Below are 17,168 nucleotides of genomic sequence, written 5' to 3'. Positions count from 1 at the left end.
GCTTCTGCCATCAGACCTTTGGAGCTGGTTCAGAAAGCTACTGCTCGTCTGGTGTTCAACCTCCCCAAGTTCTCCCACACCCCTCCCCTTCTCCGCTCTCTACACTGGCTCCCTGTAGCTGCAGCATCCAGTTTAAGACTCTGGTGCTCGCCTACAGGGCAGTGGAAGGAACAGCTCCTTCATACCTCCAGGCTATGGTCAAGCCCTACACCCCCCCACCAATTCGCTCTGTGGCCTCCAGGCGCCTGGCTGCCCCGTCACTCAGCGGTCCCTGTCCACCATCGACAAGGTCACAAGCTCTGTTCTGGCGCCCCGATGGTGGAACCATCTCCTGACTGATGTCAGGACAGCTGAGTCGCTGCCCATCTTTCGCCGCAGGCTGAAAACTCATCCCTTCAGGAAACACTACCCTGATCCGCCCTCTTAGGACATCACCTGTTTCGTCCTAGCTCCTTACGCACTTATTTGTTTCCCAAATTGTCTTTGTTTTCTAAATTGTCTTCCCATTTGTCTAGGTACCTAACTTACTGCACTTACTCTAGTACTAATTATGCTCTTAGCTGTTTGGTTTTGGAAGGAAATGCACTTATGATTTCTTGTGACCTGAAGTTCTTTTGCCTACCGATGTGGAACACACTTATTGTAAGTCGCTTTGGATAAAAGCGTCTGCAAAATGACCGTAATGTAATGTAATGTAATGTAACCTCGTCTTCTTCCTGTTGTAACCTTGTCTTCTTCCTGTTGTTATCTCGTTGCAGGCAAAGAGATGATCGAGATGTACTTTGACTTCCGTCTATTTCGCCTTTGGAAAAGCCGCCAACACTCCAAGATGCTGGACTATGACGACCTCTTGTGACATTGCCCGATTTTCTGGTGGTTTCTCGGCCGGTTATCTCAAGTCTGATTCTACTGTTGCGTGGAGACGCGGTGTTTGGATCAAGGGGTCCTCCCTTCCTGAGTGGCTCCCAGACTCTGGTTCTGTGGCAGAGCTGGAGCAGCAGCAGCAGGGTTGGCTCAGGATCTTTTATTTATTTCACCTTTTTTGAAGCAGCAGGATTTTGACCTGCTTTATCACCCAGCGGTGTACTTTGTCACCCTTACCCATTTTCACTTTCTGCCTATCTGTCAGAGAAAAGAGAAAGAAGGGGACAAGAAAAAAGGGAAGTAAAGTACTCATCATCCTAGCCTAAATGTGTCAGAGATGCTGACTGGTGTTAGATTTTTGAGCTGAAGGAGGATGTTAGGTACAAGAGCGGCAGAAGGGAAAAGAAAGAACTCCTCGTCAACTTTGGAGAAAGACTTTTAGCTTTTTTTGCCTTGCCTATAGCCGACCTATCTGTTCTTTTAAGATGGAGGCTTATAAGGACGGAACTATATTCTTTATCAGGTGTGGAAGTTACTTGCAAAGGAAGTAGAGCTTATATGTAAATAAACAAACTAATGAAACATTAGAAAATAGGTTTTCAACATCTCTGCTATCACGTTAAAGGAATCTATTTAGTCGTATTAAAATGATGACAGTTATTTATTTAACAGATTTTTTTTTTTAAGACTTCAGATTAATGTATTAGTATTTTGTACATACTGTTGTATTAACTCAGGTCAAATTCCTTGTTTTCTACTTAGAATTGTACTCGTTGTACAACATACTGTAGATTAGAACTGAAGGCCTTCATACTCCACACAGAGAGATTTTCAGTGGAACATTAGGACTGCCTTGGATGTCTTTACCTGAGTGTGAAGAATGGAGCTATACTGTTTTTTTCATAGTCTATCAAGTTAGCAGTAGCGCAACATGTAGATGCATCCATGCATGGTTCATGTCACCACAGCATTACACTGGAGGCCACTGAGACAGCTTTAGCTTTTCTTTCTCGAGCTGTTGGTTTTTCAGGTGCCTTTATTAGTACCTCTGTGTTTGTGTCGCATGTGTTGGTTTGAGACTTATTCGCATAGCTACCCTGTAAAGGGATTTAAGGTGGAATCTGTGCCGCCAAACTCTTTACAGTGACTTTATAGGATTTAGACAACATACATATACATCGGATGTCAAGTTTATTTTCACAATTTACTCATATCTTTGTAGACTTTCTTATTCAAGACTTAAATTGAACCACAGAGTAGCAGTGGAGCGGTAGGGGCAATACTTTCCTTTGTGCTCCTTCAGTTTCTCCTCCCTCTACTGTCCTTTGAATAATAAAACCGCTGGTAGAGCTGAGAAGAGATGTGCTTTGTTAACTTAAATTTAACAGAATTTAAAAGCACACTTTAGTGTTACACTTGCCTAACATTGGGGCGTTTAAGCAAGAAAGCAAACTTAGAACTTAAATTTTTGTCGCACAGGATTTGTGTATGAATAATTAAATGAATTGATAAAGCCAGAGCTGAGTAACCCTGGTGACATCATCAGCTACAGTACACACTTTACAGTGGTTTTTACAGGCTGGGAAGCACCATTTGTAACAGACGAACTGATCTTCATCAGCTGAAATATTGACTTACCCCATACTCACACACAATTAGCTGTGGCAGAAAGAAACTTTGATCTAGAAGTAAAAACAAAGCAGACTTTAGTTGGAGAGTGCTGCTTTAAAACTTAAGAGTTTAAACTGCTGGTGTTGGTACTGAATAAGCAGAGTCAGATAGAATGAGAGACATTTACGTTGCTTAATTTCAAGCTTTAGCTGAAGTGGCCATGTCCTCCATTATATGCTCGCTCCCTCCTGTCTGCAGTGTTTGCAGTTTCAGACCAAAATGTCCTCACAAAGACAAGATAAGGACAAGGATATTTTTTATAACCTCTCATTTCTTCCATGTAGGGGAGCACTGTGGAATGAAGATCGCTATTTAGATTAAAATAGGATTTTTATAGAGTAAAATAACACGACATGTGTAATCCATGTATGCTTCCTTACTTTATACCTGGGCTTTCCAGCACATGATAATGGTTAGTGTTGTGGTCATGGGTGACTGGTCCCTTTTACAGCTTATTCACATCCTGTCATGTGCTGATCCATGAAGGTCAGCTGAGCTGAAAGAAATTTTTGTGGCATTTGAGCATTTGGAGTAGCTCTTAGCTTGCAGCACATGCACAAAGGACTCAGATGCCAACACTTTTCATCTTAATGCGTCCACGAGAGCGTTATCACGTGTGAAATATCTCCATAAAGCCAGTGAGAATGTAAATATTAGAGATGTTAGTAACAGTCTTCACAGTATGTTTAAGGGTGTAACTGCTTTTTAGCAGTCACGGTTATGGCGGGAAACGTGTTAAATGACTTATTTGTGTGTTTCAGCCAATATGGCTGAAGGGATTTTTCAGACTGAAGTCTTTTAACTGGATGAGGCACACATAAGCTTTTTTAAAAAAATGTTTTTTCTGCAATGAGACTATTTCATCAATTGACACCAGTTCCGAGAGTCTGGTCATTTTTTGTTTCCTCTGCTTTGAAAGGTTTTCTGTAAAGAATGCACTGAATTACCAAGACAACAAATACCGTCTCATTCTTTTTAATTTATTTTGTGATGAATACAATATCAGGAAACAGTCGAGTCAGTTATTAATCATCACTGTCAACGCCTTTGTTAATGAGCTTTGAATTTCTCCGTGGTTTGACCCGATAGGGGATATTTATGTCAGTTTATTAGTCATTAATAAACCTTCAAACGTAGTCGCTTGTGTACAGATGTAAACCTTTCCTTGACAAAAACATGAGGTACATTTTGACATTGATTTAGGAGTATTTGTTCCTGTTCGATATCAGCCATAATAACCGTAGAAAGAGTGAGTGTGTCATGTCTTCATTGTGTCATGACTCTTAATATTCACACTAAAATTGACTTCCTGTTGTTCTGAGAGCACAACATTCACCTGACGCTTTTACCCAATGTCGAATTTCAAATTTTTATTGGTGGAAATGACCCTTTAAAGTGTAGCCCAAATAACTGAATAATCCTCCAAAGCCTATTTTATCTGCTCTGAAATAAGCCTATTGTAGATTATCTTCAAATATTGAGATGACAGACTAAGTATCTTAATTTTGAGATCCAGATTTCCTAATTATTGGATGCACAAGTTGAGTATTTTCTTTCAATTGGAATACACTAGCCTTATGTTTATTTTTAATGACCGACTAATGGTGTTGCATATCACCGTGTCATTATAACATAATTAATCAGACTTTACATGAATCAACAGGTCATTGTGAACAAAAATAATGATCCCGACACAATGTAAAGCTGAAATAATCCATATGGCATAACTTAAAGTGTCCAATGCTTTCTAGGTGAGGCGGCTACCTTAACTGTAATGTATCTTAGAAGAATAAATCTACCTGTTCTCTCAACTCCCATCTTCCTCCAACTCCAGTTTTATCTGTTAATCTCGATTAATATGCTGTATTACGCATTTTTCTTCATTGATGTATCACTGCTCTAAATCAATCTTGTGAGATCTCTGCTGTCTTTTCTGCTTAGTGACCTCAAGGCGTATCTGAATTAATTAAGTGTTGTACATGTATGCTTTTCCTTTATGTTGTTTGTTTAAACATCACTTGCTGTCAAAGGTTTTTTTTCCTGTGTAGCAATATGCAGTCTTAGAACATCTCTGTATGATTATTTCAATCTGAATATTTTTCATGTACATGATAGGAATCATTGTTCAAAGTATTGTATTAGTGTGTAATGTCTTTAGATTTTATTGCTCATTGATATACAAAGCTGTAGTTATGGAGATAACCTGACAGCGTAGGCTGCAGTGTGCTCACCGCATGGCTCCTTGATGTTCTGCTGCAGCGTTGCAGCTCAATCAGTCTCTCCTCTGCTGTGTATTTAAGTAAAGGTCAGAACCCAGAGCATAATTCCTGCTCAATGCTTGGAACTGAGTTTAATTACAAGCTAAATTACACTTTAAATGTGCACCAGCACCAAGAAAAAAGGAGAATTTCCACAGAATCAGAATCAGAAAAGGTTTTATTGCCAAGTAATTTTTACATCACGAGGAATTTGGCCTGGTCTGTTTGGTGCCATGAAAAAAAAAATATAATAATAATAAAATAAAGTAAAAAATGTAAAAATATATGTACAAAGTGTTTGTAAGCTGAGGTTCCGGTTAAATGTGATCAGAAACGCACCTTTTTTAGATGTAGTTCTTTATTAGATGCTCCTGCCGCTTTCATTATAAAGAATCCACTCTTAAAAGTTGCATTTTATTTGCTTGTGCTCGATCATAAAGTGTCAGATTTTTAGATTCATGCCAGACAAAACGATCAACTTAATTGATGACTGCAAAGAAACTCTTCACTTTTATCAGTTTGCAGTTCTTGCAAATGGCCTAAAAAAAATAGCTGATGTGCTTTTCTACCCGGTCGCCTGTGAAGTTGATATTGCGGAGGTTCTCTCAATCCCAAAGTGGCCACCTGAGTGAAGTGTAACTCAAACGCCACTTTGACGGTTTTCTATCAGCCACAGAGTGTTTTCTGATTCGCTGCTGCTTGATGAAATGAGCTCTCACAGCGTTTACAGCTTATTTGGTAACATTAGCATGAAGGGTGAGTGGTTTGGGAGTAGTTATCACTTTCTTGATCCATGAAGCAGAAGGCGGCTACAATGGGCTTATTAGACTTTTTTTTTCCAGAAACATGCAAATGTTTGGGGTTGAAAACCAAGAGGAAGCTTAAATATTGTAAAACTGAGGGTGCCTTCTGGCAGAAAACAGTCATTTGATTGGATGTACACTCTCAGAAATAGGGGTACAGTACGAGTCCTTTTTTCTCCCCTGAGGTACAATCTATACTGATGTACCCCCTAGGGTTAATTATTGGACCTAAAGGTACCTAAATGTACCTTTTTGAGGGTCCAAAAGGTACCTATATGTACTCAAGTGGTAAAAGGTACATATATGTACCTTTTTTTCTACATGCTGGGGTATAATAGACAGTCTGTGTTAGGCTACTTCAGTATAAGGGTACAAAATTGCCACCAGAGGTACAAGATTGGTCTCTGTAAGGTACAAACCACAAGGGTACAAAACTGTGCCTTCTGAGGGTACTTCCCCAGTGACAAGCCATCGTACCCCTAAAGGTACAATTCTGTACTTTATTTTCTGAGAGTGTAGACTTAAAAGAAATTAGATAAAAGAAAAAAACGACTGTCCATGTCCAATCCAATTTTATTTATAAAGCACTTTACAGCAACCTCAGTTGACCAAAGTGCTGTACAGAAAAATAAAAACAAAAAATTAAAATGATTAAATAAAAGAATAAATTAAAAGACATAAAACAGCGATATAATTTAAAACAATAATAATACTAAAATAAATAAAAAAAAAAAAATTGTGGGCATTGAATGACAGAGAATGAAGTTCTTCCCTTCGGTAATGTTTGTTTAAAGGAGCCATGCGGGGAGTCCTGCAGGGAGAGACTTGGCAATCATTCACGGGTGCAGGCAGCATTGGAATAGAGGACAAGAGATAAATGAGATTCTGTATTCTTATTAGCATAGATTAATTCCTTCAGAGCTGACCGAGTGAGTGCCACACACAGTTTGGTTTGTCATGCTGGTTCACCGATGCAGCTATTTCCATTTCAGGGGGAACATAATTACCCAAATCAAGAGGCTGATCCTGACCTCCCCTCTCCCATTGTTCCCCAAATGAAACTGCGTTCAAATTATTAACCGACAGCTCGAATTATTAATAAACATGGCTGCGTCCTCCCTGCTGCTTCTTGCCGTTTCCCATGAAGATTGCCAGGGCTCAGATGGGAGCCTGATTGGATTTGAGGAGGCTGATGGATTGATGCTGCTTTGATAGCCCCCAAACTTCCAGTGGGGCTGTAGTTGTATTTTGGGAAGTGTGGAAAAAATAACGTGTTTATGTAATGTCTGGTTCAATTTGCATCAACTTCTAACTGAGCATAACCTTTTGGAACAGCTTTGACTAATGTAGTAGGAACTGACAGAGCTGTAGGGACTAGTGGAGTGATCTGTGTTGCAATAAGGCAATATAATTAATGTGTATTGGTATTATGAAAGGAATGATAGAGATTAGCATTAATGTATATCTGGTGATTTTATACTAATAAAAGTCAACTGTATACTGTGTTTGGGTAACTTTCCCTAGCTTCTTCTACTATTACATTATTTATTACAGATGGAACTTTAATAGAAAATAGCAGCTTAATGGATCCGTGCAAAGAGCAAAGAAATGGGTCGCACAGTGCCGGGAATGCTTTTGAAGCATCTTTTCCAGTAAATGGTAGCTCTGCACAACTTGTTTCCTGGTCCTATCACTGACTGAGAATCGTGTTAAAGGTTGTAACACAGCAGAAACAGTAAAACAGCGTCTTCATCCGAGTCCCAGTAAATGAAAAAGCCATAGTTTTTTTTGTCCTTTTTCCTCAGATTTTCATAACCTTTAGTCGGCAATTTGTTGCTTATGGTAATGGAAATATGTTGATTGCATATTTTGATAGCAATGTAATGACACCATCTGCATTAAGGCTTGATGTTCTGGGAAAATGAAGGCCGTATCTCTCGCACAGAGGAGTGTGAATCAGTCTGAAGCACATCTGTAATGGGGCAACCAATCGTTTTATTCTTTACTAAATTTTCATATGAACAAGTACTTTCCTTTTCTAAAACCATAAAAATAACAAAGCAACACCTTGTTCACTTTTTCTGGTTCCACGTCTCCATTATTGACGAAATGAATGAACGATTTTCCTCTTAAATTATTCTTTTGCTTCGCAATAATGAGGAATATTGAGTGGTATGAATAAATTCAGGAGTTACAGGACTTGTTGTTAATGGTTCCGCTGAATTTTAGTTTGATGTTTTAAACATCTTGCACATTAAAAATGCATAACTAATACGTAATCTCATCTCAACGAATTAATGAATAAATGAATGTGTGTATCACCTCCGGTATTTGCACATATGATAAGCATATGTATATAATGTAGCTTCAGCTAAAAATGTGCGGGTTCACGATGCTGCTGCACTGTGTTGGTGTGCAGGTTGTGTTTAAATCGCCCCTGACTGCTCAAGCAGTGGATTACATTAAATGATAGATGTTTTACTGGTCCCTCTACAGAATGCAGATTAGTGCAGGAACATGCAGCCAGATCTCATTTCACTTAAAGCTGATTCAGGCTCAAATAAACATATGCAGTTCAATGCAAATAAAGACATTCAGAGATTGTCGCTGAGGAGTAAGAGCAGTCACCTAACAACTGGAAGGTGGTTTGACTCGTGGCTTCTCCGGGTCACATATCGAAGCGTCATTGGGCAAGACACCGAACCCCACGTTCCATCGGTGTGTGAAAAAAAGCCTGCGTGTGAACTTAAACGTGCTGTATGAACGGATGAAAGTGGGATGTAGTGTGAAAGCGCCGTGAGTGGTTAGCTAGATTAGCAAAAGCGCTACACAAGTACAGTCTACTTAAAGGGATAGTTCGCCTCTTTTGACATGAAGCTGTATGACATTCCATACTAGAAATATTATTTATGAACATTTTCTTACCCCCTGCTGCGTCCTGTGAGCCGAGTTCCAGCCTCGTTTTGGTGTTGATGAAGGTAGTCCGGCTAGTTGGCTGGGCTTTAAAAAATAAAGCGTTTCGCTTCTCAAAACAATACGCGTTCAAAAGAGTAATACATTTGCTTCACAAAATCGTTCTCCAGGAAAAAGTCAGACCTCACAATCGCTTGGCGCTATTTTCTCTCCCTTCGTATCCCTACTTTTGTCAACGCCAAAACGAGGCTTGACCTCGGCTCACAGGACGCAGCAGAGGTTAAGTCAAATTTAATAAATGATATTGCTAGTATGGGATGTCATACAGCTTCATGTCAAAAGAGGCGAACTATCCCTTTAAGGGTCAACAATGAACTACAGAAACTGCTTGCTGTGTAGACCGTGCAGACCCAAGTGCAGACCGAGCAGTCCCCTGCTTCCGAGCAGTAAACACTGTAACAGGTGCGGCTGTCGGCAGACGGCAGCAGGCAGTGATACGAAGGGAGAGAAAATAGGGCCAAGCGATTGTGAGGTCTGACTTTTTCTGGATGAAAGATTTTGTGACGCAAATGTATTACTCTTTTGAACGCATATTGTTTTGAGAAGCAAAACGCTTTATTTTTTAAAGCCCAGCCAACTAGCCGAACTACCTTCATCAACACCAAAACGAGGCTGGACCTCGGCTCACAGGACGCAGCAGGGGGTAAGTCAAATTTAATAAATGATATTGCTAGTATGGGATGTCATACAGCTTCATGTCAAAAGAGGCGAACTATCCCTTTAACCAAACCAACCAAACCAGGAGAATTAATGAGATAATGCAATAAAAAATAGCCATTAATCTGTTAACTTTCCTCTATCAACATTTGTCAGGGCGTCATCACATGGTGCAGAAGTTGTGTAAAAGAGAAACTTTGACCTCATTACACTGCTCATTCATAAAAAAGAAGTCCTGCTTTGGCAGCATTTTTCGTCCCAGTGTGTCGAGCACTGACTCTGTTCTCCAGCCGGTGTGGTCTGCTTTTTCTCTTCTATTATTCATCACATGCTGCTGATTTGTGTGGACAGTAGTATCCCCGAATGCCTCTGTTGTGTACTTCTGTATGAATCCATTGATTTCATTACCAACCTTTACAGTCTCATGTTTTTGATTTGCATATACCCTCGACAGTAATTCAGTGGGTCACGCGCGGCACGTTTTGGCTTGATTTACATGACTGCTCCATCTGGATGCATCTGTATCTGCAGCCTCAGCATATATGTGACCTCCATCTGTTAAGATAATGATTATATTAGCTGTTCACAGCACAGCTACGGTGCATATTTGCAGTTCAGGACACATTAATGATTAGTGCAAGAATTTCTTCCTAATGTCGACTCGTGTTAAGAACTGAACAGATTGCCTGTTTCTGAAGAAGTGTTGAATAAAACAAGGCTGCAATGGCATCATACTAGCCCCTGTATTTTAATAATGTTGTAGTTTTTACATTCCACAGGGTGCAGCATCCAAAAAACACACATAATTCTAATTGTTTTTGTTTTTCTGTGTATACACACTAAATCCCATTGGACCAGATATAATGAAAACGAAACTAATAGATACTGAGATCTCACTTAAGAGAAAGCAAGGAAGTGTTGACAGAAATTATTAAAAAACACACAAAAGGAAGGATCATCAAAGCATTTATGATTAAAAAAATCTTGAAACCATTAGACCTGAACGAACCGCAAATGTCTGTAAAACCAAATTGAATTGAAATACAATGATTAAGCTGCTGTAAAGAATGTCACCTGATCACAAAAATGGAAACTCTTGAGTCCAGTCGTGCGTTTAGATGCAGGAGCAATTCATCAGCTGCATTACCTGGGTGTGTTTATATGTCTTTTTATTTCTTTTCATCTCAACCACAGTATTGTCCCGATACAACATATACTGATCAGCCATAACATTAAAACTACTGACAGGTAACAAGTGTGCAACACTGCTCATCTTGATCCAATGTTCTGCTGGAAAAAACCTGCATCCTGGGGCTCAGGTGGACATTTCAGCCAGAGGTGGACCTGGCTAGGTTTACGCCCTGGGCGAACCATCCCTTGCCACATTACTTTAATATATATAATCTTAAATACAAAAAGGTAGAAAAAGTTAGCACATGTAGCTTACAAAATGCCATGTTAATGTATATTAGAAGTCATTTAAGTTATTTAATTTAGCATATAGCTCATAACAATAAAAAAAAAAAAATCCACATTCAGGACTTCTGTGTGAATTTGCTCTTGTTGTGTTGCAAACACAAACTAGACCAGGTTGCCTTTGGGTGAAATTAGCTGCATGACATGATGCATCAATTCTAATTCTAGTTCAGCGAAACTAAAAATCAAATACAGTCGTGGCTAATAGCAACATATTAGCAAGAGGCTAACAGATAGCCTACGCCACTTGTAGAAATCTGCACACTTTTATTTTTTGCCCGTTTCTCCTCTTCTTCTCTTTATTTAAATTATTTTTTGGGGCTTTTATGCTTCAAGGCTTTTATGCCTTTAATGGATAGGACAGTTTAGAGAGTCAGGAAGCAGGGGTCAGAGAGAGGGGGAACGACATGTAGCAAAGGGCCGTCCGATGCGGGACCCGAACCGGGGCCAGCTGCAGCGAGGACTATAGCCTCTGTACATGGGGCGCCTGCTGTTTCTTTTCTTTCTAAACTGGGCACCTGATGGCTTCTTTGGTCTTTTACCATGATGATGATCCATGATGACTCCACATTATTACCTTTGTAACACCATCCGTTCACCCGTCAATCAACCGGAGTCACGTGACATAAACAAATTCACGTAGATGACTGCACTTTATTTTTTTATTTTTTTTACTTTTTATTTTTATTTTTCACATAACCCAGTTAACTACATGAAGGTATATGGGTCTATGCTAATTTTAGGAATGAAATACAGTTTATTTGGGTTGGAAGCAGTTTGTGTTGTCAGAGCTGTTTTGGCAGGATATGGAGAGTCCATCCTCGAGTTCCAACGAATATGTGGACATGTGTAGTTACACGTGTAGTTGGATACCGTGGCAACAAGCTGTTGGTGGGGCCACGCAGGCTGGAGGATGAATGAGGAAAAAGACTGACCGTGGGAACAAAGCAGTGACTCGAAGAAATACGTGGTTATATCCTGATTCTTTCATGGCTCTTTTGTTCTACAGCTCAAATGAAAACATCCACCCCTCAGCAGAGCCATGTCAGACCATATTACACCTCAAAGGCCTCATGATGCCCCAAACAAACAATGATAGAACATTTTCCACAGTTAGATAGATAGATTTTTATTTTCGAACATGTATAAAAAAGAAAATGTTTGTAACTATTTGTACATACAAAAGAAAGAAAAAGAGATATTTAAAAAGGAATTAAATCACATAAAGTGCTAATACATAACAAAACACCGCACATTGTTCGAAAAACGAATGGGAAGAAGTAAAATACTTTTTTAGGTTCCCACCCCTTTTTAACTACTCTTCAGTTTGTATATATCCTAACTACAATACACCTATATAAATATATGCCATATATACACTTCCTAAATATCTAAATAAATATATAATCACAAAAATAAATATATACTACACACATATCCTTGTAAATATAAATGTTAATTAAAATATATATATATTTATATATATATAACTATCCCCATAAATAAATATATACCATATATACCATATACTAATTAAATTACAATATAACAATTAACCCTATTCTATTCATATATTTATCCCTCATCGTCCTTCTTCTTCCATGTACTTGTTTAAAAATGTTTTTTGTACCTTTTTTAAACAGAATTATTATATTCCGTTTAAAAAACAGAATTATATTTGCACTTTGTTTTATTTCTGTCTCCAGACTGTTCCACAAAGTCGCCCCACAGCTCGATACGCACATGCTTTTCATATTTGTTGGGTCTCCCCTTAGATTATACCCCCCCTCCCTATCACTAAACATTCCTTGTATGTTTTTTGGCCATAGATTATTTCTCACTTTGCACATTAATTGTGCCGTTCTGAATTTGACCAGATCCACAAATTTGAACATATGTGACTTTATGAATAGTGGGTTCGTGTGGTCTCTGTCTCCTGTTTTGTTTCTGTGAACAGTATGTCACTGATGCTGGTGAATAGGAGTCACGAGCAAGCTGAAAAGAAGTATCTTGATCATGTCAATGCAGGGATTTATGTCGCTTGAATCACCTAAAGTGACCATGAGAGTGATCATCAGATCCACAAACATCATGTATTCTTCATTTAGAATCAGTTCTACCTTTGCTCAGGTGCCAACTTTGAAAGATCAATACTAACTGAAGCTGGATGCTGACCTCTTTCCTCCTGATTGATGGGGATGACATCCTGCTGCAGATTGATGGCAGGGTGTGCATTTTACTGCAGGTTTGACTTTCTCAGCTCCCTCCTCTTCACTGACAGCTCTGCTTCCTCAAAGCTGCTCCCAGAGAAGATTTTATGGATTCTTTTTACAGGCCTTTTACAACAACTTAGGCTTTAAAATCCTGTCAGCGATTCTCAAATAGAAATTCTCATGAATTCGCTCATTTCATTATGTTTGTGAAAGTGTGGTGTATATTTACTCTGTAACATACTAAACACAAATCATTAAATTATGCTAAAATGAACTAAACCCATCAGCCTGTCCTTCAGTGAAATCCTACAAAGCCACATTCCAAGGCCACTGTGATTGAGTCAGAAAACAATCAGTAATCAGTCAGTAAACTTTAGGTTTCGAGTGTTTCAAGCTTTCAGGGAAGTGTGCACGTATCTCTTTGAAGCTGGCGAAGGTGACGGTAGAATTCAAAATGCAAAAGATTTCAAGTTCTCAGTCCAATCACACACCTGCTGCTGTCATCACACATCTGATTCAGATTGGAAAGGATACAGAATGTCACTCAAAGGCAGATTGTTTCTCCTTTATATCCAGCTGGAGTACTTTTATATTATCATTAGGGCTGGGCAACGATTCAAATGTTTAATCTAATTAATCACATGATTTCCCTGATTAATCACGATTAATCGCATTTGAATGCAAAATCCAAAAATGAATCCAAAAGTAGTGTATAGCTTTTAGCATTTAGTTTATTTTAAATGTGCTGCCATATGAATGAAAGTGCCATAACATTTGTTGTGCAAACACACTTTTAACATCAGCATCTTTCTGTAGTTTTTATGTAGAAGCCTCGCTCCACTGTCTGTTTCCTTGAATGACTTGCTGCTATCAGTTGTGTGTTTTGCCTTTAAGTGATATTTTAGACTGGAACTACTATGCTGAGAAGACAATTCAACAGATGACTTTGGTTCTGTCGACTCCGCCATCTGGAAGAACTTTAAAATGAAAATGGCCGAGTTCCGTACCCTTCTCCATGTTTGGTGGATCCGCCGATTACTTTCTTTTCCGATTCCGCAGCAGACAGCAACAGACTTTTACAAAATAAAAGCCTGTGAGCAACAGACTTTTACAAAATAAAATAAATAATAAAACGGGTGGTTTTTGGCGTAGTGGGTTGAGCAGGCGCCCCATGTACAGAGGCTATAGTCCTCGCTGCAGCTGGCCCTGTGCTGCGTGTTGTTCCCCCTCTCTCTGCTTCCTGTCTCTCTGAACTTTCCTACCCATTAAAGGCACAAAAGCCCTAAAAAATGTTTTATTAAAAAAAATAAAACATGCGTTAATGCGCGATAAAATATTTATCGGCGTTAAATAATTAATGCGTTAACGCAACAATAATGAGTTAACTCGCCCAGCCCCAATTCTCATTAATATATGTGCTGTTCTTCTGGACAGCACTGATAATATGATAATATGATCCTTATATTGTATGGGTGGAGCCAAACCTGAATGAGATATGTGGAAGTGCACAAACAGACACGGATATATTGTTTTTATTCATATCTTAGCATAGTTCCATGTAAACGTGTATTACAGGAAGAAATGACTCCAGCATACAAAAAGCTCCAGCTGACAGCTCGACTTATATAGTTAGTTTTATTCACAGATAAACAATAACTGACTATCTGAGCTTCCTGAGTCAGCTCGGACTTTTCACAGTAAAAAAGAAGAATTATGAACGCTGTCAGTATGATTAACCTTCGCCTTGTTTGTTTTCCACACCCAGGCATGTCAGCCATCCATCTCTCTGTCAACACACACACACACACACACACACACACACACACACACACACACACACACACAAACACACACACACACACACACACTGATCTTAACGGTATGATCTATACCCTGAGTTCAACCAATTAACCTTCAAACAAAGGGTGGAGTCTCAGGAGGTGGGTGTGTGTGTGGGGATGGGGTGGGGGTACTGACAGGCTCCCAGACTGTCTGACTGTATCTTAGAAAAGTGAGTTCATGGGGTGGTTGGTGGCGTAGTGGGTTGAGCAGGCGCCCCATGTAGAGAGGCTAAAGTCCTCGCTGCATCTGGCCCCGGTTCGAGTCATTTCCTGCATGTTATTCCCCCCCTCTCTCTGCTTCCTGTCTCTCTTCAACTGTCCTATCCATAAAAGCCCAAAAAAAAGAATAAAAGAAAAGAGAGTTCATGTAGATCTAAGTAACTTCAAGCACTTTATTATCACTTTAAACATTATGACATCATAGTTAAGGTCAAGTATTATATCTATTTATGATAGTTTTAATATGTCTTTAGACGACAGTTTGGAAATGACTGAAAATAGAAAGATCAGCCCAGCTGCAACATTAAAATCACTGAGTTGAAATTTTAATGATATGGAGTAGATCCAGGGTTTTATGGGAATGTTCCTTTGGCATCGTTGCAAGTCAAGCACCATTTGAACCGAGGCCCAAGCTGAGATTTGAGATTTGAGGAAGGGGGATGTCTGTGTCTCGTGAACACACATTACTACGTTTGCCAGCCGGGAAGGTATGACAACACAGAAGCAAGAAAAAAAAGGAAAATGCTGTTTTTAAACATGACAACACATGAGATCCAAAAGCATTTGAAATGGATCCCAAACAGCAAAGTGAGCAGGTAAATGTTCAGTATCTCTAATTGTGTAATTCTGAGCGATTGTAGAAGGAATTAATCAATACGTTCAGTTATGAGTAACTGTATTTACACAAAGTAAATACCCCTTTAGCTGCCTTTTCACTCAGTGTAACCATATTTGTTCTAAAATTCATTCATACACTTAATGCCAGGAGAATGCAGACATTTAAAACAGTTATAACATTCAGACTTGTGCCTTTTAGTGGTGAAAAAGCTTTGAATTTTAACTTCAGTCTCCCTGCAGAGTCAGCATTACACTGGGTCTTGTTTCTGAAATTGCCTTCTGAGAAATGTAATGAACAAATCCAAACCTTTCCTGACTGCGTTGCTGGTCAGGGCAAACAAACCGTATCCACTGATCCAAGATTGCTGGCTCTTTGGGGAGGCTGAGAAGGGTCGAACTGCCTCCACAACATCAGTCAAGCCAAAACAAAGAACCAAGCTCTGAAAGTTCGAGCAGATCACTCTGCATCTAAAATGCTCGCGGTAGATAATCTACACGCGCTACCATAAGTGTGCACTGCTAAAAAAAGGAAATCTTGCCTTTCTCTCACTATGACATGTGAGTGTAAAATTGTAGAAGAAATGTTTGAGAGTTTGAGATCACTGAATAAAATCAGTTCCCTGTGCATAAAAATAATAAAACATGCATATATCTCTTTTTTGAGCTTTGGGTGATGATAATACATCATTTTAACACTGAAGATAAGCCAAAAAACATGGAAAAGGTTGCCATGGGAATAGTTGTGACGTGAAATGACCTTATAAAGCCAAAAAACAATGGAATCACATGAATGAAACCCATTTTTTTCCACTGCAGCGCAGCAGAAATGGACAGAGCCTGTAAGTGTCCCTGCTGTGCTCATCATCATCAATATCAAGATGGTGATCATTACCATCTACAGCATGACCTTTAGTTTCAGAGTCATCATGGGGAATATGACATCATTTTCACATTAGCGCAGGCCTCATCAACGAGTTGATTGCTGACCTCAACGTGACCTCTTCAGCAACAACCAGAGTCATCAGCATTATGTCTGAGCATACAGCTTCCACCAACTGAAAAAAATCATCCTAACGACAAAACCACGTTAATACAAATCAAAATTTGGTTCGAAAATCACTGATGCGCTGTGCAAGCTCAAGAATTTTAGTTTCTGGGCGAGTTAACTCGTTAATTATTTAACGTTGATAAATATTTTATTTACGAATTTTAAAAAAAAAATTCTAAATATTAAAAAAAATGTTTAATTTATTTTATCATTGTAAAAGTCTGTTGCTCACAGGCTTTTATTTTGTAAAAGTCTGTCGCTGTCTGCTGCGGAACCGGAAAAGAAAGTAATCGGCGGATCCACCAAACCTGGAGAAGGGTACGGAACTTTTACTCGGCCATTTTCATTTTAAAGTTCTTCCAGACGGCGGAGTCGACAGAACCAAAGTCATCTGTAAACACTGCCAAGTTGAATTGTCTTCTCAGCGTAGTAGTTCCAGTCTAAAATATCACTTAAAGGCAAAACACACAACTGATAGCAGCAAGTCATTCAAGGAAACAGACAGTGGAGCGAGGCTTCTACATAAA

At 39.1% G+C, this 17,168-nt stretch overlaps 1 protein-coding gene across 1 annotated transcript in view; it reads left to right on the top strand.

Moving 5' to 3' along the window:
• The window catches only part of LOC142381911 (NMDA receptor synaptonuclear signaling and neuronal migration factor-like), a 71,132-nt gene extending 64,070 nt beyond the window's left edge, over window positions 1-7,062 (top strand). The window contains exon 16 of the mRNA XM_075467207.1: window positions 759-7,062. Coding sequence (XP_075323322.1) covers window positions 759-856 — 98 coding nt within the window. The 3' untranslated portion in view covers window positions 857-7,062. The remainder of the gene's footprint in view (window positions 1-758) is intronic.
• The last annotated feature ends 10,106 nt before the right edge of the window (window positions 7,063-17,168 follow it).

Source organism: Odontesthes bonariensis, chromosome 6 (genome assembly GCF_027942865.1).
Source record: "Odontesthes bonariensis isolate fOdoBon6 chromosome 6, fOdoBon6.hap1, whole genome shotgun sequence".
NCBI lineage: Eukaryota > Metazoa > Chordata > Actinopteri > Atheriniformes > Atherinopsidae > Odontesthes > Odontesthes bonariensis.
The sequence above is the reverse complement of the archived record's forward strand: the minus strand, read 5'-3'. Positions and strand labels throughout refer to the sequence as shown.